We start from the raw sequence: 26,158 nt of genomic DNA, 5'->3' as shown, positions 1-26,158 counted from the left end.
ATGGAGGGACTGGAGCGTGTCCAGAGAAACGCAACAAGACTGGGGAGGGGTCTGGAGCACAAGTCCTGTGAAGAGTGGCTGAGGGAGATGGGGTTGTTTATCCTGGAGAACAGGAGGCTCAGGGGAGAAAGGACAGTGTCAGGGCACAGGTTGGACTTGATGATCTCCAAAGACTTTTCCATCCTTGCTGATTCTGTTATTCTCTGAAACCACCCTTGGAGTAGTTACAGAATGAGCCCTGGGCCTACTCTTCAGGAGCTCCAGCAGCCCAGGTCCCTCAGCTTCTCCCGGCAGCCCCAAAGCCCATCCTGTCAGTCCTGCAGAGCCTCTGCAGCTCCTCCTCACTGCCCAGAACAGGGAGCCCCAGAGCCAGACACAGCAGACCAGATGTGTGCCCCTGGCCTGGGGTGCCTCTTGCAAGGGAGCAGAACCAGGCACTACAGGAGCCTGCAGACAATTCCTGCAGCACTTTTGGGATGAACCTGCTCCCCAAGGGACGTTCCCATGGTGCCAAGTCAGGAACTGCAATGGGGAGTGGGGCCAGAGAGGAAAGGGCAAATAAGGATGGGCTGTTTGAAGGGCAGGGAACAGGGATGGGCACTAGGAAGAAATTTGTGCCAGGGAAGAGTAAAGAAAGCAAAGGTGAAGCCAAGGAACTGGTCAGACAACTTTTGGGGTGGCTGGCTGGCAGGCAGCCCTGGCTCTGAGCAAACAGCATCTGCAGTGGGACAGGAAACTCCCAGCTGATGGGAACAAAATTTCTGGCTGACTGCAGAGGCCAGGACAAAGCTGAGAGGTTTCCCTGATGTCCCCCAGCCCTTGCTGGCCCCAGGGTCTGATGGCATTTGTGCTCCCTCAGTTTCCTGTCCCCACACAACCAGCATGGGGGTGCTCCCGCCTGCTGTGTGCAATGCAAACAGGAGCTGCTGAGCTGGTGCTGCCGTGTCTGTGCCTGCAAGGATGGGTCACCTGTGTGAGCTGGGGGAGAGGCCAGGGCTGCAGAGGGGAGATGTTGTTGCAGCTCCATGAGGACGCTGTGTCTGTTGCCCTGGGCTGTGCAGCGCACTGGGGATGGATCAGCCCCTGCTCTGCTGCTCCTTCCCATCTCCCCCAGGGCCCTTGCAGAGCCCCAGCCATGCTGGTTGCCCCCAGCCTCCCCACGGCCAGGCTGGGGCTGCTCATGGGGCTTTTCAGTGCTGAGCACTGGCCTGGCCGTGTTCTTGAGAGAGTCTGGGCATGGAGCCTGGAGCCCCTAGGCCTTGACCTGAGGTGTCAGCGCTGTCCCAGCAGTGCCCATGGCCTGTCCCTGCTGCAGCCCTGGCACTGCCAGCCCCAGGGCTGTGCCTGGTCCTGAGAGCACTCAGGCCCTGCAGCAACACCAGGCCACCAGGGCAGCGGGGCAGGGCCACAGCAGCAGCACTGGCAACACCAAGTGCTGCTGCTTCTGCTGGGCACAGCTGCTGTGCCAGCACTGATCTGCCCCCAGCTCTGCACACAGACATTGCTGCTGCAGCTCCAGAGAAGGCAACAAAAGGGCATCTCTGCAGAAAATTTTTGCTAGGAGGTCCTTTGGTTCCTTTAAAGCCACCAAGTGTGCAGCCCCTCATTGACACTGTCTGTGGCCACAGGGAATATGGGGAGAAACAAAATGAGAAGTGGAACAGACATTGATATTTTTTGTAGTGAAGATAAAGGAAAGTAAAAAAATGCACAACCAAGTCAACAAGAAGTATCAAAGCTCACTTTTATTAAAATTGATCTGCAGAAATTAGCCAGCATTTTAATATTTCTGAAATCATCCAGTCATCAGTCTCCACACTACAGCCTTTAGATCCTGGTTCCTCAGGCTGTAGATGAGGGGGTTCAGGGCTGAAGGCACCACCGAGTACAGAACTGACAGGGCCATATCCAGGAATGGGGAGGACAGGAAGGGGGGCTTCAAGTACAAAGAAGTACCAGTGCTGATGAACATGGTGACCACAGCCGGGTGAGGGAGGCAGGTGGAAAAGGCTTTGTGCCGTCCCTGCTCTAAGGGGACCCTCAGCACAGCCCTGAAGATCTGCACATAGGAGAAAACCATGAACACAAAACCGCCAAATGATAAGCAGGCACTAATAACAATGAGCCCAAATTCCCTGAGGTAGGATTTGGAGAAGGAGAGCTTGAGGATCTGTGGGGTTTCATAGAAGAACTGGCCCAGGGCATTGTCATGGCACAGAGGCAGGGAAAATGTATTGGCTGTGAGCAGAAGAGCAGTGAAAAAGCCACTGGCCCAGGCAGCTGCTGCCATGTGGGCACAAGCTCTGCTGCCCAGGAGGGTCCCATAGTGCAGGGGTTTGCAGATGGACATGTAGCGGTCATAGCACATGATGGTCAGGAGATAAAACTCTACTGAGATGAAGCACAGAAAGAAAAAGGTCTGAGCAGCGCATCCTGTGTAGGAGATTTTCCTGGTGTTCCAGAGGGAATTGTGCATGGCTTTGGGGACAGTGGTGCAGATGGAGCCCAGGTCGCTGAGGGCCAGATTGAGCAGGAAGAAGAACATGGGTGTGTGCAGGTGGTGGCTGCAGTCTACGGCGCTGATGATGAGGCCGTTGCCCAGGAGGGCAGCCAGGGAGATGCCCAGCAAGAGGCAGAAGTGCAGGAGCTGCAGCTGCTGCGTGTCTGCCAATGCCAGCAGGAGGAAGTGCCTGATGGAGCTGCTGTTGGACATTTGTGCTGTCTTTGCATGGGGATCTGTAAAACAAGTAATCATGGAATAGTTTGGTTTAGAGAGGACTTTAAATATCTCAGCACAGCCTGAGGGCACTTTACCCCCTATGCCCCTTTAGGCCCGGGCTCTGCTGCCTGGAGCTGTCCCTGCCAGCAGCTCCTTCCCTGTGCCCAGGGCTGTGTCCTGCCAGTGCTGCCAGAGCCCAGCCCAGCCCTAGGGGCTCAGGCCCTGCAGAACCCTGCAGTGCCTCCAGCTCTGGCACTGCCCAGGGGCTGCTCTGGCACTGCAGGCTCTGATGGGAATGTCAGAGCAACCCTGAGGAGGCGGGAAAAGTGACATTGATGCTGCTTCTAAGGGGCTTGGTGCTGATTTCTGTCACTGCCTGGTTTATTCAGATTTCAGAGAAATATATTTTTTCTCAACCTGAACTGAGAGATGACCATCTATTAGCAATTTCTCACCAAGGCAACCCAGAGCAGTAGATTAAAAAAACAGATTTTTCCATGTTAAGCAGTCCCTGCCTTGCTATGCTCCCTGTATAATCTACTTGGAAATGTTCTGCAGTTAAATGCCATGCTGGGAGAAGTCCTGAACAATGCAGCATCCTCCCCACACAAGAACGCTTCCAAGCCTTACCAGCTGTCTCCTCCAACCCAGATCTTGTCCCCCCGCACTGGGAGCAGCTGCCAAGACTGGCTGAGAGCTGTCCCTAGCAGGCAGCAGAGTCCCTGCCCCAGCACAGCGCCCTGGGCTGCAGGACCCTGCTCTGCAGGACAGCCCTGGGCACTCCTGGCTGCTCTGCACAAGAGACAATCAGGGAATGTACTCACAGAGTCTGTAGGCATTGGGATATTCCAGCTTTAGGAGACGGCTCCAGGAGCTGCAGCTGCATTGTCCTGTAGCCAGAGGATCCTGTGCCAAGGGGTAGAGAGTGATTGTGCCCCAGACACTTTTCAGCACCTTCCCAGCCCTGACTGATTGAAGCTCTCTGTGCCTCTGTGCTGTGCCCGGGGTGGCTGCAGGCAGTTTCCCAGCCCTGCTGGGCTGGCAGAAGAGCTGCTCATCAAAAGAAATGTGCTTTTGAAGCTCTTCTTGGTTACCAGGAGCTGCCTCTGTGCCAGGAGCCCAGCCCAGCTCAGCAGCACAGACACAGCACAAGGACTTTAATGAGCCTCTGGGCCTCTGTGGCCCTGACCATCAGTCCCTGAGAGGGAGCTGAAGAAACCTCTCCAGAACTCCAAGTCAGAATCCAACACCAAAGTTTCTTGGACTTTTAATGGGTCCCACTGAGGGACATGATTGAGAAGGTGCCCCCAGGCCCCAGGCAGAGCAGAGAACTGCAGGTAGTGATGACAGCTGGGGACAAAGAGAAGCCAAGTCCTGGTGCCCTGGGGCACAGCAGGGTCTGTGCCACCAAGGGCTGGGGGGAGACACCTTGTCCTGAGGCACTGGGGCCTCCTGGCACAGCCCCAGCCAGGCTGGGCACTGTCAACCCCTTGTCCTGCCCTCAGCATCCCCCCTAGCCCACATCCCAGTGGCCTCAAGGATCTGCAGGAAGGAGTCCCTGGGGAGCCTTGCTCAGGAATGGCCCTGGGGGCTCCTGAATGCTCTCAGGGACTGCAGCTTTTTCAAAGGATTTTGTTTTGTTTTGCTTTTTTTTTGCCTTGGAGTCTCTGAGAGATTTGTGCAATCATGGCCTCCAATTATCTGCTGTAATTAATCCCTGGAGAGGCTTTGTCAGTAACAACACTCAGTGGGGCTTATTAGTTCTTCAGGGTACGTCAGTTTTTAAAGTGTTTGGTGTTTCCCTTTTGATACAGACCCTGTGAGAAAGATTGTGCAGTCACAGCCTCCTATTATCTGCTGTAATTAGTCCCTGGAGAGGCTTTATAGGCAATGGCACTCAGTGGTCTCATTAATGCTTCAAGGTACTACAGTTATTTTAAGGTATTTGGTTTTTCCCTTTTGATGCAGACTCTGTGAGAGGTTTGTGCAATCATGGCCCCAATTATCTGCCTTAACCAGTCCCTTGAGAGCTTTGTACTGACACTCAGTGGGGCTCATTAATACTTTGAGGTACTCAAGGTTTTTAAGGTACTTTGGATTTTTCTTTCCACACTGAATATCTGAGAGATTTGTTGTGCAATCCTGGCCTCCAATACTCTCCTCCAAGGAGTCCATGAGGAGCCTGCATTGGGGATGGCACCTCAGTGCGACCCTTTCATGCTTTGAGACATTTTGTGGTTTTTGTCTGACTTTGACTCCTGGAAAGGCTTGTGCAATCTCCTCTCAGGCCCTGAGGTTCCAGGGCTCAGCTCCAAATGCACCACAGGGCTCATTAGGATCAAGCAAGTCCTGACAAACCATGGCTCTGCCTTGATTTTCCTCTGCTCTTGTGCAGTTAAGAAGGAAGATTTCCTTATACAATTATGGAGAAATTTTTCAAAGAGCTTCTAAGAAATGTATAATCTTATTTTAAAGAGTGTATTTTATTACTGTTCTCTTTAGAGAAGAAGTGATTTCAGCATGCTGTGATTGATATTGGTCCAGGGTCTCTCCTAAGGAGGTCTGGCCATGTCAGAGAAGTTTTACCTTGAGAGCTGACCCAGTGTGAACATCCTTGCCTCACATTCCCCAACCCCATGTGAGAAACAAGTTTTACTTTAAAAAAAAAATGCTTTATTAAGACCTTATCAAAATACAGCAGAATACTGAATAAAGAAAAGGATACAGCGCCAGGAGCAAAGGATTCAGTCGTCATGTGGTTTTCCACAAAACGGATGCTCTGTCTTTTACACCTCTAGCCCCTCCCAAAGTCTTGTCAATCGACTACTTCTTTACTGTCCAGTGGTGGAGATCATTGTCTTACACCTTGATTGGAGGTCAGGTGCTGCCATAGTAACAAGCCGACCCTCCCAAATGCCCCAACTACTGAGGCCATCCTGTGATAACAATGCAAGGGGGAGGGGAAGGATAACTATACATCCACAAAACTTCTCTTCACATATATTTAATATTCACTCCTTAATTGTGAGAACCAGCCCTAGGATTTCTCATCTATAACAAACCCCACTTTTTTTCTAGAAGTAATTTTTATTGAAAAATCAAGTAAAAAATTTTCTCTTTCTCTTGAATGAGTCATACCAGCATCTGTTGATGTGAGTAAGGACGGTGGGAAAAGGAGAAAAAAATCTCAGCTTCTCCTTAGACACACTTAATTGGAGTGGAAAGAAGGGCATCACAGAGGTCCAGTATGGCTTTGACTCCCATCTAATGTGCCTATGTGGCTGCTCCCCATAGTTGGTGTATCTTAGGGGTGAGTACAGAGGCCAACTCGGTCCTGCCCTCCAGTCCCTGTTGAATTAAAAGACAAATGAGAAATTATAGAGGTCTGGCATGGCCTTTTGTCCCTGCCTTACCATGCCTAAGGGGTTGCTATCCACAGCAGGGCTATGGAGCTTCTTTCTTGGTAGCAAACAAAGGGGACAACTTGGTCTTGCCCTCCTTCTTTTGTCTTATTTACTTAAAGAAGTTGTCCCATTACCTTTTTCAGTTCCTTTTTGTACTTCCCCTCAACAGATGCTGGTAATTCTCACCCATTAAATCAGGTGGACAGTTCTTGAGCTGGTTGGTGGAAGCTCGACTCTACTTTTTGGGCGTCTTGGTTTTTTTCTGGTTGTCTTCCAGTCTCTGCTTGAGAGTCAATCTTGCTTCATCTGGCCTGGGTGTTACAGTCCACTCTTTGGGTTCTTCTAGTGGGCCTTTAAATCTGCTGGCATGAGTCCATCCCCGCTCTGCAGTTCACACGGCCGATTTGGTGGTGAGCAGTACCTGAAAGGGACTTTCCCACTGGGGAGTTAGAGGCTCATCTCTCCATGACTTGATCATCATTCAATCCTTGGTATTAATATTAATGATTCTGGAATCCAGGGTGGTAGTTTGAGGAATTGCCCCTTTATGTCCTAATCCTTCTAAGGTTTGTGCTATAGACGTAACTTATTTCTTGGCATTGGCTTCCCCGTCCTCATTGGTGGCCATCTTCTGAGGTGAAGTCAGGAAGGGTAACCCAAACATCATTTCATAGGGTGACACCCCAAGATCTGACTGGGGTTGTGTTCTAATTCTTAATAAGGCCAAAGGGAGACATTTTATCCATGACATTTGGGTTTCAATCGTTAACTTAACTAGAGCTCTTTTAAGAATTTGATTCATTCTCTCAACCTGACCAGAACTCTGTGGATGCCATGGAGTGTGTAATTCCCATTTTACACCCAGGGCTTGAACAACATTCTGCAATATCTTCAATGTGAAATGAGTTCCCCGGTCTGAATCAATCTTGTTTGCCATCTCATATTGGGGAATGATTCATTCTAGAAGAGTTTTACTCACAACACTGGCACTGGCTTTCACAGTGGATACCACCTCTACCCAATGAGTCAAGTGATCTACTATCACTGGCAAAAACTTCCACTGTTGTACCTGGGAAAGCTCAGTAAAGTCTATTTGGATGTTTTGAAAGGGCCTTAAGGCTAGTTCTCACTCTCCCCTGGGTGTTTTCCTCACGATTTTCTTTTTCACTTTCTGACATACCACACACTGTTCAGTTACTTGCTTAGCTATTCTGAAAATTCCTATGCAGCCCCAATCCCTTAGAAACTGATCACTTAGCAGTTGTGTACACCAATATGTTGTTCCACGTATGCCTTGTAACGTTTTCCTGGCAAAGGGTTTATTCAATATTTGCCTCCCATCTGCTCATCTCCACTTCCCTTTGTTATCCTTCTTGGTTCCTATTTTAAGGAGTTCTTCCTCTTCTGTCCCACTGAATATGGGGACTTTTGCATTTCTCTCATGGATATTAATACCATTATTAATTTATCTGTCTCTGATTCAGTTGCATTTTTAGCTTCAAAATCAGCTAAGTTGTTCCCTCGTGCCTCCTGAGTTGCCTCTTTTTTATGCCCTTTCACATACACCACTGCTACTTCTTCTGGCAATTGTAAGGTTTCTAACTCTTCTAAGACAAAAGTTTTGTGAATCAGTCCCTTTCCTTTTGAATTTAATAGCCCCCTCTCTTCCTAAATTTTTCCAAAGTTATGCACTATTCCAAAAGTGTATTTTGAGTCCTGTATATATTTTTCCCCTTTCTGTGCTAATGTTTCCAGACCTCGTTTTAGGGCACACAACTTACACACTTGTGCTGACCAGTTGGAAGGTAACTTTCTCTTTTCTATGGCCTCTAACCCTTCATGCACTATAGCGTACCCCAATACTCTGTGCCCCTTTATTACTCTGAAGATCCATTGAGGTACAATCATTTCCAACCTTGGAGTGTTTTATCTGTTAGGTCTTCTCTTACTCTAGTTTGATAGTTTATAACCTCTAGGTAATTATGTATTAGTTCCTCATCTGGTTCTCCATATAAAAACTGGGCAGGGTTGAGTTGGGTACCCACTATTAGCTCTAAACCCTTATCTGTTAAGATGGCTTCATACTTTAGCACTCAAGAATCAGTGAGCCATTTGTCAGCCTTTTGGCTCAGGATACTACTTACTGAGTTAAGGATATATATCTTCAAGTTTCCCCCAAAATGTTAATTTTTTGCTTTCTGCTATGAGTAGGGCAGTCACTGCCACAGCCTGAATGCAGGTCAGCCACTCCCGGCTCACTGGGTCTTGCAGTTTTGATAAATAGGCCACTGGCTTCCTGGATCATCCCCAGTCCTTGGCTAGTTCTCCATGTCCTACCCCTCTTTCTACATCTACAAACAGATAAAAAGGTTTAAGGTGGGAAGACGCAGTGCCACTGCACTGACTAATTTTTGCTTTAAAGCTTCAAACTTTTGTTTGTCATCTTTTTCCCACCTAATCTCTTCTTCTACTAGCTTTTTATACAAGAACTAGATGGCCTGTGTGTATCCTTCAATACATAGCCTACAATATCCCAACAGGCCTAAAAACCTTCTGACTTCCCTCTTAGTTTTTGGTCATGGGAGTGAGACTATCCCCGTAATTCTCTCAGGGTTCAGCCACCAGCTCCCTTGATTAATCACATGTCCTAGGAATTTTTCTTCCCACTCTACAAATTGGAGTTTCCCTTTTGATACCTGAAGTCTTTGGTCCCCCAGAAAATTTAACAACGCTGTGGTGGATTCCCAAACGTCTTTTTCTTCCTGTCTTGAGAGAAGCAAATAATTTACATATTGGATGAGCTTTATCTTAGGTTTGATGCAGAAGAGTTGTGTTCTCCTAGGGTTTGGCCAAACAGGTTTGGGGATTCAGAAAACCCTTGGGGTAACCTAGTCCACCGAAGCTGTTGCTTCCTCCCAGAATCGGGGTCCTCCCATTCAAAGGTAAATACATCCCACTTTCTCCTGCCAGTGGACACACCCAAAAAGCATCTTTTAGTTCTATCACACTAAACCACTGGTGTCATGGGGGGATAATACTCAGTAGTGTATAGGGGTTAGTCACTACTGGGTACTGTTTCACTGTTCTTTTGTTCACTTCTCTTAATCTTGGACAAGCCTGTAAGTCCCATAGTACCATCTGACTTCTTTACTGGCAATAGGGTGTATTATGGGGGGACATACATGGTCCTAAGGTCCTGTCCTCAAGTAGGTCCTGGATCAGTGGCTGCAGTCCTTGTTTCCCTTCCAGGGAGAGTGGATATTGCTGTACCCAACTGGATGGTTCTCATTAACTATTTTTATTACTATAGGTTTCATGTTTAATTTACCTCATGTTTTTGGATTTGTCAACACCATCTCAAGAATTTTCTCCTCATTTTCTTCCCTTAATTGGAGAATTTTAATTACTATTTTACCTTTCTCTGGGAGCACTCCAATGTCAAACTGCACCTATAAATCCTGTCCTAATAAATTTCCCTCTGGTTCTGGAACTAATGGAGCATCCCCAATTCCTATTTTATTTGTTCTTTCAAACTTTATTTGCATTATAACTGAGGCTTTCAAACTTTCCCCTTGTCTTGGTTTGAAAAGACAGGTGTCTGCTAATGAAAGCAGGTGCCGCCCCAAAATGGAAAATGTAAAACCCCTCCCTCCGAATTGTTATAATTTTGAAATTAAGGGAGCTCAGATATGGGAGCAGGAATAACAGTTGTTTATTAGGGAAGAAAAAAAATAAACAATGCAGTAATAAAAAAGAACTCTGACAGAGTCTGAAAATGACCTGACACTGTATGGGTCAGGGTGTTGCTAGCAGTGCAATGAAAATAGTGGCTGCAGTCTTCCTGCAGACAGGTGTGGTTCTGTTGAAGCAGCGATCCTGTAGAAGTGTCTAGTTTTCCTCTGAATATCCAGGGGTGGTGTAGATAGGCCTGGTCTACCTCTGGGAATCCTGTGGAAAAGGCTGCTGCTCCTCTGAGAATCCAGTGGAAAGGCTGTTCTGGCATCCCAAAATCTCAGATTATATCCAGTTAGGAATGCTTGGTTCCTCCCTCTGGGGCAGAGCATCTCACAGTGGGATGATGCAATTGTTATCAGTCTTGCAGTGATATTTAATAGCCCATTAACAGCAGATGTCTTCCCAGATGGAGGACTGGTTTGTGGAAGAGATACACTGCCCAATTAACAGAAGATAACTGCCACACTTGTAACAGAAGGGAATAGAACACACACCTTACCTTGCAGTCCAGGACATTATCCACACCTAATTCTATTTCCATCTGCATCACAATGAAACCTTTCACACAGTTCTCACTTAAGACTAAGTTTCCCTGTGGTACACGATGGCTTTCTCCATCTTTCTGCATTACCTACCAAGTGTAACCAGGTCCTTAAACAAAAACAATCCCACAGATGGATTTGTCTTTGCCTGAGGTGATATTAATCCAAACAGTCTTTCCCAAAATACCTTTAATGTGTACACCAGGGAGTTTATCTCCATCCACTGTGTGCAAGGGTCCAGACTGGGCAGGACCAGCTCGACAGATGGACCCTCAGGTGTTGGCCATCCAGGTGGCTTTTGCTAAGTTCACTTCCCACTTTCTGAAAGTTTCCTCTCCCAAGTACCTTCAGGTTTGTCTTAAGTAGTCCATTGCACTGTTCAACTTTCCCAGCAGCTGGTGCATGGAAGGCGATATGATATATCCATCCAATACCATGTTCCCTGGCCCAGGTGTTAATAAGGGTGTTCTTGAAATGGGTCCCATTGTCCGACTCAATTCTCTCAGGGGTGCCATGACTCCACAGAACTTGCTTTTCCAGGCCCAGGAGGATGTTCTGGCCAGTGGTGTGAGACACAGGGTGGGTCTCCAACCATCCAGTGGTGGCTTCCACCATGGTCAGCACGTAGTGCTTGCTTTGGCATGTCTGGGGCAGTGTGATGGAGTCAATCTGCCAGGCCTCCCCATACTTGTACTTGGACCACCGCCCACCGTACCACAGGGGCTTCACTCGCTTGGCCTGTTTGATGGCAGCACACGTCTCACAGTCATGGATAGCCTGAGAAATACTGTCCATGGTTAGATCCAGTCCTTGGTCTCGTGCACACTTATAGGTGGTATCTCTGCCCTGATGGTCTGAGGCATCATGGGCCCATCGAGCTAGGAATAACTCTCCCTTGTGTTCCCAATCTAGATCTATCTTGGACACCCCTATCTTTGCAGCCTGGTCTACCTGTTCATTGTTGTGGTGTTCCTCATTAGCCTGACTCTTGGGGACATGGGCATCTACATGGCGAACTTTCACGGGTAGCTTCTCCAACTGAATGGCAATGTCTTCCATTCATCAGCAGCCCAGACTGGCTTTCCTCTACACTGCCAGTTGGTCTTTTTCCACCTCTCCAGCCAGCCCCACAGAGCATTGGCTACCATCCATGAATCAGTATAAAAATAGAGCTTTGGGAACTACTCTCTCTCAGCAATGTCCAGGATCAGCTGTACAGCTTTGAGTTCAGCAAATTGACTTGATCTACCTTCTCCTTCGGTAGCTTATGCAACCTGTTGTGTGGGGCTCTGTACAGCTGCTTTCCACTTCCAGTTCATCCCTACAATACAACAGGAACCACCAGTGAAAAAAGTGTAGCGTGTTTCTTCTGCTGGTAGATAGTTGTATGGTGGTGCTTCTTCAGCCCATGCTCTTGTTCCTCTTCATCAGTGAAACCAAAGTTTTCCCCTTCTGGCCAGCTTGTAATTATCTCTAAAATCCCAAAGTGATTCAGGTTTCCAATACAGGCGTGCTTTGTGATCAGAGCAATCCACTTGCTCCATGTAGCATCGGTGGTGTGGTGGGTAGCGGGAACCTTTCCTTTAAAAATCCACCCCAGCACTGGTAAGTCGGGGAGCCAGGAGGAGTTGTGCTTCCATGCCAATCACCTCCAAGGCGGCTTGAACTCCTTCACAGGCAGCCAAGATTTCGTTCTCTGTTGGAATATAGTTGGCTTTGGACCCTCTGTAGCTTTGACTCCAAAATCCTAAAGGTCAGCCTTGAGTCTCCCCAGGCAGCTTCTGCCAAAGGCTCCAGGACAAGCCATTGTTCCCAGCTGCAGAATAGAGCATGTTCTTTAACTCTGGTCCAGTCCTGACTGGGCCAAGGGCTACTGCATGAGTGATCTCCTGCCTAATCTGGGTGAAGGCTGGTTGTTGCTTAGGGCCTCAGTGGAAAGTGTTCTTTTTGCGTGTGACCAGGTAAAGACGGCTCACAATCTGGCTGTACTTCAAGATGCGCATTCTCCAAAAGCCTATGGCGCCTTGGAAAGCTTGTGTCTCCTTCTTGCCGGATGGTGGAGACATAGCTGTGATTTTGTTGATGACATCAGGGGCAATCTGATGCTGTCCATCTTGCCACTTTACTCCCAGGAACTGGATCTCTCGGGCAGGTCCCTTGACTTTTCCCTTCTTGATGGCACAACCGGCTTCTAGCAGAATCTGAATAATCCTCTCTCCTTTCTCAAATACTTCTGTTGCCATGTTTGCCCACACAATGATGTAATCAATATATTGCAGATGTTCTGGAGCCTCACTTTTTCCAGTGCAGCCTGGATCAGTCCATGGCGGTTGGTGGGGCTGTGCTTCCACCCCTGGGGCAGTTGGTTCCAGATGTACTGCACACCACTCCAGGTGAAAGCAAACTGAGGCCTGCATTCTGCTGCCAGAGGAATGGAGAAAAACACATTAGCAATGTCTATAGTGGCGTACCACTTCGCTGCCTTGGACTCCAGCTCATACTGGAGTTCCAGCATGTCCGGCACAGCAGCGCTCAGCAGTGGAGTCACTTCATTCAATGCACAATAGTCCACAGTCAATCTCCATTCTCTGTCGGACTTGCGCACAGGCCAGATGGGGCTGTTGAAGGGTGAGTGGGTCTTGCTGACCACCCCTTGGCTCTCCAGCTCATGGATCATTTTGTAGATGGGGATCACAGCATCTCGATTCGTCCGATACTGCCAGCAGTGCACTGTTGAGGTTGCAACTGGCACTCGTTGCTCTTCCACCTTCAGGAGGCCTATTGCAGATGGGTTTTCTGACAGTCCAGGTAAGGTATTCAACTGCTTGATGTTTTCTGCCTCTACAGCAGCTATGCCTAAAGCCCATCTGAGTCCCTTTGGGTCTTTGTAATAGCCATTCTGGAGGAAATCTATGCCCAGAATACACGGGGCCTCTGGGCCAGTCACAATAGGATGTTTCTGCCACTCTTTTCCAGCCAGGCTCACCTCAGCTTCCAACAGGGTCAATTGCTGTGATCCTTCGTCACCCCCTCAATGGCAACAGGTTCCGCCCCCACATGTCCCAATGGCTTTAGGGTACACTGCACACCACTATTAACTAAAGCATCATATTTGTGTAGTTCTGTTGTACCAGGCCATCTCATCAACACCCTCCAGAAGATCCAGTTTTCCCATGCCTCTCCCTGGCTAGAGGCAGGGCCCCTCTAACCCTGGGCATACATGGTAGAGGTACCTTCCAGGGGATCTGAGAGATCTCAGAAGCTCGGTCATGGGAGGCTGAGGCTACCTTCACTTTACTAGTGTTCCCTTGGTTATTGTTTCCCTCCTTGAGTTGATGCACCCATGCTGCCAGGACAGAAGTGGGTTTTCCATCCCATCTTCCCCATGGTCATGTAGAAAAAACCACAGATCAGCCCATGGGGTGTACCCTCTCTCTGTAGCTGGGGAACGTTGGACTCTGACTCCAGGGCCTGTGACTTGCACTGGTGCAATGAGGGTACTGTTCCTCCTCACCTCCTCCCTCATCTCCCTCATCTCCTCTCTGAGTTCTTGGACCATGGCACAAAGACATGAGCTTGCATCAGGCCATTGATCATACTTTCATAATTCCTAAGCTTGTTGGCCACAGAGCCCACTGGCTCTTGGTTGGTATCGGCATTAATCGTTGCAATAAAGGTGGTGTATTGAGATGGCCCCAGATTTGCCAGGCTCCACAACATTTGCCCTGTGCACCTGACTTTTTCAGGGTCATTATCATGCTGTCCATCCCTCCCAAAGAGTCCCTCCAATACTGCCACTTCTCTCAGCTGTTGGATCCCTTCCGCAACAGTCTTCCAGCACATTCTATGATGCTATGTTGAAAGCGAAGGGAGACGACCCATCTTTGTTGATCAGCATCGACTCTGATTTATTGAACCAATCAATCACCTTTTATAACAGTGTTAATTAAGTTCCTGCATATTGCAAAATCTGAGCTCACGATAGGCTACAGAGAAAACCCTAACCCCTCCTTTTGTTTACAATACCTGTGGTTTGTTTTTTTGAAACCAAGATTTGTCTTCTCACCGTGATATGAAAAGTTCTCAAAACTTTCATATCTTTTCTCAGAGCAGCCAAGGACAGAATGTTTACCTGTTATGAGAAGACTGTCTGAGAATCCTGCTGTTTATAAAAAATATGCCTGAGAAGGTAGTTATTTACAAAATCAAGCCTGGGAACTGCTGCTTTACAGCTGCCTTTTACTTTTACATCAGTTGTATACTTTCATGGCCTCTTTCCTTAAGCCATGTCTGAGCAAAATTCTCCAACAGTGCTGGTCCTCCATTCTTTCCCTGTGAACAAACTGACACTTATTAAAAGCCACTCCCAGAGGGAAAGGGACCCTGGCTCCCTTACAAAAACCTGACTGATCCCTGAGTCCTGGGTCAAGGGTCCCAAATTCCTTGCCTCACCACCATCCAGCTGCACACCTCTACCCATAGGATCCCAGACCCAAAGTAGCCAGGTTGTATAAGCCTCACGTCTCCGTTGTACAATGTCTTTGTGCAGATTATGGAGACTTTCGTATGTCAGGGACTTGGCGATGATCGCAACCTCTGGCTCCCCTGTGAGTTGTGAGGGCCCTCCCCTATCTGGGTGCTCTGCTTTCGTCTTAGATCTCCATGTTTTTACAGGGGCAACTGCTGCTGGCTGTGATTGCCTTTGCAATTCAGCTGGAACCTTAACAGTTGTAACATCTGTGGGTTCCGCTGCTGCACTATTAGACTCTCCCTCTTCAAGGCAGGAGGAGGGCTTCTCACCAGCTGGGAAAGTGTATTCCTTCAGCATCTGGCCCATCTCCTTCACCAGACCCTCCACCCAATCTGGGTGATGCGTATCTGAGGTGGGCTGTGGGGCAGGGTCAGGCTCTGGGGCAGCAGCATCCCTAGACTCTGGTGGCGTGTTAGGTTTTGGGGTAGGTGTCAGGGTGGTTATCCAGATTAGTCTCTTCTTCCCATTAAATGCTAAATAGAGCAGGCCTATTAGCAACACCAGCCTCTGTATGATATTATTAATATTTAGAGTGGATCTGAACCCTTCAAAAACTGGTGGGGCAGACTCAAAGAGATGGTTAAAGAGTTGGGAGAAGGTTTTTGCCCTGTGTCATTTCTGTAGAGCAAGTGCCATTATTAAAGTAACTCCAAAACCCTAGAGTTAGTGTGTGATAGCTGTGAATCAATGTGCCTGCTTTCCGGAGGAAGTTAAAAATCCATGAATTCCTCACTTTATTCACCTATAAAACAAATCGGGTAACAGCCACAATAGCCTTGGTTATAGGACCCATGTTTAGATAAGGGCCTATAAATGGGAGAAATACAGCCACGATCACGTACCACCCAAACCAGGGCAAGCTGGACCACATAGTGTCACTTAATAAGACTTCTATAGCCACACAAAAAAAAAATTAGATTACTCAAGAACTGTTATTCCCTTTTTGTTTCTGTGCCCTCGAGCTGCACGTTGGGCACCAAAATCTGTCTTGGTTTGGAAAGACAGGAGTCTGCTTAGGAAGGCAGGAGCCTCTCCTGAAATGGAGAATGTAAATCCTCCCCACCCCTCCAAATTGCTATAAATTTTAAATTAAGGGTCCCTCAGGCAAAATTATGGGAGCAGGAATTGACAGTTCTTTAATAGGGAAAAGAAAATAAAAGAATAAAATAAACAATGCAGTACACGAGAACAACACTGACAGAGTCAGAACCCAACCTGACACCCTGTGGGTCAGGGTGTTGGTGGCAGTCCAATTGGAAATGTGGCTGCAGCCCTCCTGAAGCATCAGGTGTGGTTCTGTTGGAGCAAGGGGGATATGTAGAGAAGGATGTATTCGTCCTCTGAAGATCCAGTGGAAGAGACAGCTGCTGTTCCTCTGGGGAATCCCGTGGAGAAAGCCATGCTGGTGTCTCAAAAACTTATGGATTATATCTGGGTACCAATGCTTGGCTCCTCCCTCTGTGCGGAGCATATCACAATGGGATGCTATAGTTCTTATCAGTCATGCAGTGACATTCAATAATCTGTTATCAGCAGATGTCCCCTCACAAGGAAGGTGTGAATGTGTTCACTCAAAGAGAGAGATAAAGCAAACTGCCCACTTGACAAAAGATAATCTGCCATACAGATGGTAATTGAAAACATCTTGCATTGCAATCTTCAACAGAGCTAATTCCCTCCCTCTGGCTGCGACTTTTCTCATAACCTTCTGGTTCACTTTTTGACAAATTAAACACCCTTTTGTAATTGCTTTTGCTAGGTCATTTACATCTATGCACAGGTTATTTCTTAGGAAATGATCACATAGTCTTTGGACTCCCCAGTGGGTCAATTTATGTAGTTCTGTTAGCACTGTCTGAATAAGTGCTTTGTTTAAAAACACCCATCCATCCGAGGTTAACCACTTCCCTCATTGCCTTTGGTGTAACTTTATATCTTTTATAACTTCCAATTCCTTTTCACTAAATATGGGTTCCTCTCTTTCCCCTGTCAATTGTGCTCTCTGCTTTAAAAACTTTCACTGGATCCCCTGGTTCTAAAGCTGCTTCTTTTGCTATCTGATCAGCCCGTCGGTTTCCTCTAACTTCAAAATTGTCTCCTTTTTGGTGCCCTTTTATATGGACCACTGCTATTTCTGTTGGTTTCTGTAATAATTCTAATATGGACTTGACCAGGTTCTCATGGGCTAAGCATTTCCCTTTTGAGCTTAGATATCCAGGCTCCTCCCATATTTTCCCAAATCTGTGAACTACCCCAAATGCTTATTGGGAATCTGTATAAATGGTTCTCTGGTCTCCCTCCAGTAAGTCTAATCCTCTTCTCAGGGCATATATTTCACAACTTTGGGCTGACCAGTTTGGGGGTAATTTCCCTTTTTCATCCATTTATAAAATTTCTCCATCTATGATGGCATAACCTGAAGCTCTTTTTCCATCTACTACCCTTGAAGAGCAATCTGTGAACACGATTCTTCCAGTTGCTAGACGCTGATCTTCTAAATCCTCTCTTACTTTTGTTTGGAGGTTAATCAATTCAAGACAATCATGTTCTAAATTTTCTATAGGCTCTCCCATAAGGAATTGTACTGGATTGAGGGCATTTGATGTGATGAATTCAAAATCATCTGTGTTCATTGGTATTATGTCATATTTTAATATTCTTGCATTGGTTAGCCACTGCTGACCTCTCTGTTTCAGCACTTTTTTAAGATCGTGAAGAGTATGTACTTTAATTTTCCTTTTAAGGTCAATTTTTGGGTCTCGTCTGTCAGGTAGCAGTCATTGCTACTGCTTGTATACAAACTGGCTAGCCTCTAGCCACTGAATGTAACAACTTGGAGATGTAAGTCACAGGTTTCCTGCAGCTTCCCTACTCTTGAGTTAGTACAACATAGGCTATACTCTCATCAGCACTCACAAACAGATCAAAGCCCTTCCTGAGGTCTGGTAAGCTTAGGACTAGGGCAGAAGATGACTTGTCTTTTAAGGTCTCCAGTTGTTGATCCTCTTCTGCTGTCCAAATTATGAGGTCTGGACCTACTAACTTGCTGTATAAAAATTTTACACTTCATGTGTATTGATCTAACCATAACTTGCAGTATCCAAACACACCTAGGAGTTTTCTCACATCTCTTTGTTTTGGAGCTCAGAGAACACTTGTTTCCCAATTAGGAGGAGGTAAAGGGACAGCAGTAGGAGGGGGAGAAGAGCCTGAGTGCACGTTAAGTGGAGCTGGAGAAGGGGTGGAGAGTGAAACAGGTGGAGTAGGCACTTGTGGTGGTGCAGAAACAACTGGAGGAGCCATAGGGGGTGGTGAGGGAGTGGCCACCAGGGGAGATACAGGGTCTACCACAGAGGAAGCCAAAGAGGTAGAAGAAGGAATTAGAGCAGACAGTAATGGGATGGCTGCTGGGGGAAAAGCCAGATCTGCCCTTGGAGGTGCCCAAGGAAGAGGATGATAATGTGGAGGGGGAATCAGGAGGCCAGTAGTCCAGGAGGTCCCAACTTTTACCTACTCTCTCCAACTCCAGCATCCCCTCTTTCATTCCCCTCTTTCTTCCTCTGCACCTTACAAATTCATACACCTTCCCCAATAGCACTCTTTAGCCAACAAGCCACTTATAATAATTGCTCGGGATCAGTATCTCCTCGAGCTGTCAGATAGTGACTCAATTGTTGACACATTCACTGGTCTTTTGTCCTACACCACGGCCATCCTCCTTGCACATCTAACTCTGGCCAGACTTTTACATAGTAATGAATCATCTTAACCTTATCTAATCCCTCCACAGCCTCTATAGAATCTCATCTCTCTAGCAGTTGACCTAAGGGACTATGAGGGGGGTATATTCCTCAGTCTTTTGCCTCTCTTCTTACTACTACATCCTCCCATTTTTTCGGCCTCAACAGAAAAAAATCACAAAGGTGCCTCTACTCAAAAAGAATGTACTAAAAGGTGACTCAAGAAAAATCTTATTTGAGGAGTCTCTGCTTCCTCCACTGAACTTCAGATTTGCCTGACCCCTTTGTTCAGGACTTTAAAAGAAAAGTACTGCCTGATTTCTAGTTTGCCTAATTTCCCTAATGCTAGGACTTAAATATCAGGATTTCAAAAACTTCAGATCCTGGCTTCCCCCGCCCAGACTTGTGCCCAATCTCCTTTGTAAGGACTTAATTTGCCTGCAGGACTTGTGGGCTTGCCTGAATCCTTCTCGGGACTTGTGATTTGCCTGACTTCCCCCTGTCAGGATTTTCGGGGTGTGTGCCACTCATACTACTATTTCCTCCACACGCCTGGTGGTGGGGCCCTCTTTACTGCTTAGGAGGCGACTCACTCACGCTGATTCCACTCACTTCCCCCCTTTCCTGGCTGGCCCCCTCGCAGGGGTTAGGAACCCCAGTACTAAGGGGTCCATACTCAGGCCGAGGGTCCGAGCTGCTGGCCCCCATCTCACTCATACACCCTCGCTTGCCCCCTACTCCTGCCACTGGACACTCTCACCAGTCAAGCGCTCCTCTACGTCACTGGTCCTAAGCCGATCTTCTCTGGTCCTGATAGCCAGCTGTCCTGGAGGTCCATTGTGGGCGGCCATCCCAGTCCTGGTGTCCTCTTCAGGCATGGCTATCCCAGACGAGTGCCAAGCTGAAATAAATAGGGCAGGAGATCTTTCTCCTTTTAATGCCTTTATTAAAAATCAGCTTGCATGGGAAGAACCGACTGATCTCATGCTGCCGCTGCTTCTAGGAGTGACACGGAGGAGGAAGAAAAAGTGCAGCTTTGTCTGCTGGCCTGCAGGCAGAGCTGGGGCTTCCGTCCTCTCAAGAGCATCAGGAGATTCCCAGTTTTTAGGTTACACATTCGAGGTCCTCTGTTCAGCCGACATCTTTTTAGGTCAGGGTGAGGGGTATAAAGGGTCTTAGCTGATGGTGGATTCTGTTCCTCACGTCTAGACATCACTTCAATACCTCAATTCTGTGTTGGCTAATTGTTTTCAGGGGTTTTTGTTATGTTTGGTGAGGGGTTTCTTCATTTCCATGGTAGCCCCGATATCATTTGAATGCCAACCCCAATGTCCCCTCCTTTTCACCATCCAGGTGTGTGAAGGTCCGCCCGAAATGAACGGGTGACGAATGATTTTTGGGTGCAAAAATAACCAACACAAGGCACAGGGGTTTTGCAGTAACAAATCAACAAGGTGCAATTTATTGATTATAACCACAGCTAAATATGCGTTTGGTTAAGGGATCCGGGGAAGAGAAGGGTAAGACAAGGAAAAAAGGATGGAAAGGAGGTTAGGGAATGGGGTATAGCTACCAAAACGTGATGTCTTCGGGGTCCCGCCGCCGAAACTCGCTGGTACACGTCTTGGGGACTAGTCAAAGGACAGTGGGGCCGAACCCCAATATATATACTGTTCTTGGTTGGGGGAAGGTAACTGAAATTAAGTTTCCATGGAGGGAGAAGTCCATTGTTTTCATGGCCGAATGCTCACATGTACGTTAAGTTTTCCCCCTCCCTGAGTTGGGAGGGAGTACAGTCCCAGTCTCTGGAAGGAGGTTGCCAGGGGGGGTGCCATGGGGGTGCCATGGGGGTGCCAATAGGGTGCCAGAGGGGTTCTTGGTTCCTTGACGAGGGGATTCTCATCTCAGTTGGTCTGTCACGGTGGTTGAAGACAGGCAAGAGGGGTCTTCTCATGGAGCGGGGGGGAGCCACCCCAGAGCTCAGTCCAGCCAGCTCAGGAGTTTGGAAGAAAGTCCAGTTCAATTGTCCAGAAAAGGGCAGCATGCCCCCTTCGAGTACAGCATGGCGTGTTCTGCAAACATCACTTGTGAACACACTAGATAAGCAGGAGACTTTCTTTCCCAACCGGCTCAGCAGTTTTAACCCTTCGGTAGTCTTTTCTCATGACAATTGTGAGGCAAAAAATGAAGGATTTTCGGATGGACTTCTACAAGGTGCCATCCTCCAGGAAGCAGCAGGGTGCCATTCGACAAAAGGGGGAATTCTTAACCATTAAGAACAGGTAGTTAACAAAAATGACAGGTGACTACAATAACAAACGGTTAGAACTCCACCCTGGCAGCAACTAGCCCAACTTGTGAACTCTGAAGCCTTTTAAAAAATATGGCCAACTTCTCTATTAATGACATCTTATGTAATAAAAAAAGAAATAAAAAACACTGCTCAAAAAAGGAATACCTATTTCCGAGAAGATCTTTGAAATATTTCTCCATACCTGCAGAAGGAAACCTTCCTAATCAACTGCAATAGAACAGAGGGAAATCAAGGCACAGCCACGGTTTGTCAGGAATTTCTTGATCCTAATGAGCGCCATAGAGCATTTGAAGCTGAGCCCTTGAACCTCAGGGTCTGAGAGGAGATTGCACAAAACTTTCCAAAAGTCAAAGTCAGAAGAAAACCCCAAAGTGTCTCGAGGCATGAATGGGTCCCACTGAGGTCCATCCCCAGCACACGTTCCTCATGGACTCCTTGGAGGAGAGAATTGGAGGCCAGGATGGCACAAAAACCTCTCAGAGACTCAGTGTGGAAGGGAAAACCCAAAGTACTTAAAAAACCTTGAGTATCTCAAAGTATTAATGAGCCCCACTGAGTGTCAGTACAAAGCTTCAAGGGACTCATTAAAGCAGATAACTGGGGCCATGATTGCACAAACCTCTCACAGAGTCTGTATCAAAAGGGAAACACCAAGTACCTTAAAATAACTGAAGTACCTTGAAATATTAATGAGCCCACTGAGTGTTGTTACTGACAAAGCCTCTCCAGGGACTAATTACAGTAGAAAACTGGAGGCCATGATTGCACACACTTCTCACAGAGACTCCAAGGCAAAAGCCAAACCCAAAGACTTTGGAAAACCTCCAGTCTCTGGGAGCATTAAGGAGCCCCCCCCCCAGGGCCACTGGTGAGCAAGGCTCCCCAGGGACTCCTTCCAGGAGATCCTTGAGGCCACTGAGATGTGGGCTAGGGGGGATGCTGAGGGCAGGACAAGGGGTTGACAGTGCCTCAGGACAAGGTGTCTCCTCACAGCCCTTGGTGGCACAGACCCTGCTGCTGTGCCCCAGGGCACCAAGACTTGGCTACTCTTTGTCCCCAGCTGTCATCACTACCTCCAGTTCTCTCCTCTGCCTAGGGCCTGGGGACACTTTCTCAGTCGTGTCCCTCACTGGGACCCATTAATAGTCCAAGAAACTTTGGTGTTGGATTCTGACTTGGAGTTCTGGAGAGGTTTCTTCAGCTCCCTCTCAGGGACTGATGTTCAGGGTCTGAGCACAAAGCCCCAGAGGCTCATTAATGTCCTTGTGCTGTGTCTGTGCTGCTGAGCTGGGCTCCTGGCACAGAGGCAGCTCCTGGTAACCAAGAAGAGGTTCAAAAGCACATTTCTCTTGATGAGCAGCTCTTCTGACAGCCCAGCAGGGCTGGGAAACTGCCTGCAGCCACCCCAGGAACAGCACAGAGGCACAGAGAGCTTCAATCAGTCAGGGCTGGGAAGGTGCTGAAAAGTGCCTGGGGCACAATCACTGCCAGCCCTTGGCACAGGAACCTCTGGCTGCAGGACAATGACAATGCAGCTGCAGCTCCTGGAGCCATCTCCTACAGCTGGAACATCTCAATGCCTGCAGACCCTGTGAGTACAACCATGAGTATTTCTGCTGCAGGGGAGGTGAAAAGCTCATGAAGCTCTGACATGCTTAGGGGTTCGGATCAGTCATGGGGTATTTACAAGGCAAGGATTTTGATAGAAAATAGGATATTTCCTAAGACTTTGTATTTAGTTTTCTACTATTAGAGAATGGCAGGAAGGGAGGGTTTAATTTTTAAGGTAGTATAAATTATCAATTATTTTTTTGTCAATGCTTGAGACATCCAAACTGTTACTTCTAGAGACCAATTGGTTCACAGGAGATCCCTAATGTGCTTTCAGCCACTCTTCCCATGAACAGCAGCAGCATCACGTTTTCTGCACCCATCAGGCTCAGCCTGAGCTATCCTTTCTCCAAGCCGCAAACAGAACCTGCCCCCAGCCAGTGCCCTGCAAACAGGAAGGGTTCTGTCAGACCAAAGAGAGTGCACAGAGATTTGCGGTCTGTGAGTACTTGCAGGGAGAAATCAGGTACAGGGAAACACCTGCAGGAGGAAAATCTCCAGAAAGCAGAGAGAAGATCAGGCAATGAGAGAAAACATAACCCAGAATTGCTGTGGTAGGGAGAGTTTAGAGATGTCCACAGGATCCCTTCCAGTGCAGCCCCTCCCTCTGAACAAGCCCCCTCCATCCTGTGCCCCCAGGCAAGCCTCTGCCCTCAGGGCTGGGGCTCCAAGCCCCTCCCTTGCAGGCAGAGCTGCAGCAGAGCCATGGGGCAGCTCTGCAACCCCAGGCCCAGTTCCCTCTGCAGAGCACAGGGCTGGGAGCAGCTGGCCAGCACTGGGGGCTCTGGCAGGGGACACAGCTGGCTCAGAGTGACACTGTCCCCAGTGCCCGGCTCTGGGCAATGCTGTCAGTGCAGCCAGGGAAGGAGCTGCATCTCCCTCAATCCAATGCCATCATAAGGAAACTTGGATGTCTCCCTGAGTTTTCAGTCCAAGCTCGGAGCTTCAATCCAGGATGCAAACGTGTCCTAGAGCATCTCTGACTTATAAGATTGATGGGGAAAGGCAGTGATGTTGTGACACTGAAAATGATGTTGGGTTGGTTAAATGAGGATAGTGAGTCCTCGGCTACAAATGTGGAGCTGGGCTGTGGTGGATCCATCTGCTCTCAGCAGTATCTGAGAGGGGAAGCATGGGAAGGTGATCACCCTCCACCTGAGAAAGCTTAATCCCAAAGAATCTTTGAACAAGTCACAATGACAGGCCATCTTCCCTCAGTCTCCACTCATCATCTTGCCCCAGGGAAATCACTCTGTTCTCCGAGTGCAGCAGAAATGCTGAGAGGTTGATATTCAAAACTACCAGCAGAGACATGAGAGAACTTATAAAGAAAACCTCAGAACTCCTAAATACTAAAAGCCATGTCTGTCTGTGACAGAGAAGGATGTATGGGAAATGGCTTTGATTTTGGTTACAGCTGTCTCCTCTAAATCTTCACTGTCCTTTCATGCATGTGCAGCTCCAGCAAATGTCCAACAGCACCTCCATCAGCTACTTCCTCCTGCTGGCATTGGCAGACACACGGCAGCTGCAGCTCCTGCACTTCTGCCTCTTGCTGGGCATCTCCCTGGCTGCCCTCCTGGGCAATGGCCTCATCATCAGCGCCGTAGCCTGCAGCCACCACCTGCACACGCCCATGGTCTTCTTCCTGCTCAACTTGGCCCTCACTGACCTGGGCTCCATCTGCACCACTGTCCCCAAAGCCATGCACAATTCCCTCTGGGACACCAGGAACATCTCCTACACAGGATGTGCTGCACAGCTCTTTTTTTTTGTTTTCTATGCTATAACAGAATTTTATCTCCTGACGATCATGTGCTACGACCACTATGTGTCTATCTGCAAACCCCTGCACTATGGGACCCTCCTGGGCAGCAGAGCTTGTGCCACCATGGCAGCAGTTGCCTGGGCCAGTGGCTTTCTCAATGCTTTGCTGCAAACAGCCAATACATTTTCCCTGCCCCTGTGCCGAGGCAATGCCCTTGGACAGTTTTTCTGTGAAATCCCACAGATCCTCAAGCTCTCCTGCTCCATGTCCTATGTCAAGGAAGTTGGTCTCATTGCTGTTAGTGTGTGTTTAGCATTTGGTTGTTTTGTGTTCATGGTTTTCTCCTATGTGCAGATCTTCAGGGCTGTGCTGAGGATCCCCTCTGAGCAGAGAAGGTACAAAGCCTTTTCCACCTGCCTCCCTCACCTTGCTGTGGTCTCTCTGTACCTCAGCACTGCAGTGTTTGCCTACTTGAAGCCCCCCTCAATGTCGTCCCCATCCCTGGATCTGGCCATGTCAGTTCTGTACTCAGTGGTGCCTCCAGCCCTGAACCCCCTCATCTACAGCCTGAGGAACCAGGAGCTCAAGGCTGCAGTGTGGACACTGATGAGTGGATGCTTTCAGGAACATTAAACTGCTGTTCATTGTCTGCAAATCACTTGTAATAAAAGTCATCTTTGATATTTCTTGTTTTCATTTCGGAGGTAATTTTTCTTTGTTTTATTTTTTCCATAGTCCACAAATAAATGTCATTGTTTATGCCATTTCTCATTTTGTTTCCCTCCACCTTCCCTGTGGCCACACACTGTGTCAGTGAGGAGCTGTGCTCACGGTGGCCTTAAAGGGACTAAAGGATCTCCCAGCAAAGTTTTCTGCAGAGATGCCCTTATGTTGCCTTCTCTGGAGCTGCAGCAGCAATGTCTGTGTGCAGAGCTGGGGGCAGATCAGTGCTGGCACAGCAGATGTGCCCAGCAGCAGCAGCACTTGGTGTTGCCAGTGCTGCTGTAGCCCTGCCCCACTGCCCTGGTGGCCCTGGTGTTGCTGCAGGGCCTGAGTGCTCTCGGGGCCAGGCACAGCCCTGGGAGTGGCAGTGCCAGGGCTGCAGCAGGGACAGGCCATGGGCACTGCTGGTGCAGCACTGACGTCTCAGGCCAGGGCCTGGGGGCTCCAGGCTCCTTGCCCAGGCTCTCTCAAGAACACAGCCAGGCCAATGCTCAGCACAGAAAACCCCCGTGAGCAGCCCCAGACTGGCCATGGCCAGGATGGGGGCAAACAGCATGGCTGGTGCTCTGTAAGGGCCCTGGGGGAGACGGGAAGGAGCAGCAGAGCAGGGGCTGATCCATCCCCAGTGCGTTGGACAGCCCAGGGCAGCGTCCCAGACCATCCTCATGCAGCAGCCAACAACATCCTCCCTCTGCAGCCCTGGCCTCTCCCCCAGCTCACACAGGTGCCCCATCCTTGCATGCACAGACACAGCAGCACTGGCTCAGGAGCCCCTGTTTGCATTGCACACAGCGGGGAGAGCACCCCCATGCTGTTGCTATGGGGCAATGAACCTGAGGGAGCACAAATGCCATCAGACCCTGGGGCCAGCAAGGGCTGGGGGACATCAGGGAAACCACTCAGCTTTGTCCTGGCCTCTGCAGTCAGCCAGAAAGTTTGTTCCCATCAGCTGGGAGTTTCCTGTGCCACTGCAGATGCTGTTGCTCAGAGCCAGGGCTGCCTGGCAACCATCGCCAAACTGCCTTGAGCATTTCCTTTACATCACCTTTGCTTTCTTCTTCCTGCTATACA

At 48.5% G+C, this 26,158-nt stretch overlaps 1 protein-coding gene across 1 annotated transcript; it reads left to right on the top strand.

Annotated features, from left to right (window-relative positions):
- The first annotated feature begins 24,064 nt into the window (after nucleotides 1–24,064).
- LOC131560183 (olfactory receptor 14J1-like) lies at nucleotides 24,065–24,997 on the top strand. Its single transcript, XM_058808846.1, has one exon. It carries the CDS (start codon nucleotides 24,065–24,067, stop codon nucleotides 24,995–24,997), a length of 933 nt encoding a protein of 310 aa, XP_058664829.1.
- The last annotated feature ends 1,161 nt before the right edge of the window (nucleotides 24,998–26,158 follow it).

This window comes from Ammospiza caudacuta, chromosome 7 (assembly GCF_027887145.1).
Source record: "Ammospiza caudacuta isolate bAmmCau1 chromosome 7, bAmmCau1.pri, whole genome shotgun sequence".
Lineage (NCBI taxonomy): Eukaryota > Metazoa > Chordata > Aves > Passeriformes > Passerellidae > Ammospiza > Ammospiza caudacuta.
This window is presented reverse-complemented; position numbering and strand designations above follow the sequence as displayed.

Bases quoted from the DNA above. Each gene is read 5' to 3' on its own strand.
- LOC131560183 (XM_058808846.1), top strand. From the start codon at position 24,065: ATGTCCAACAGCACCTCCATCAGCTACTTCCTCCTGCTGGCATTGGCA.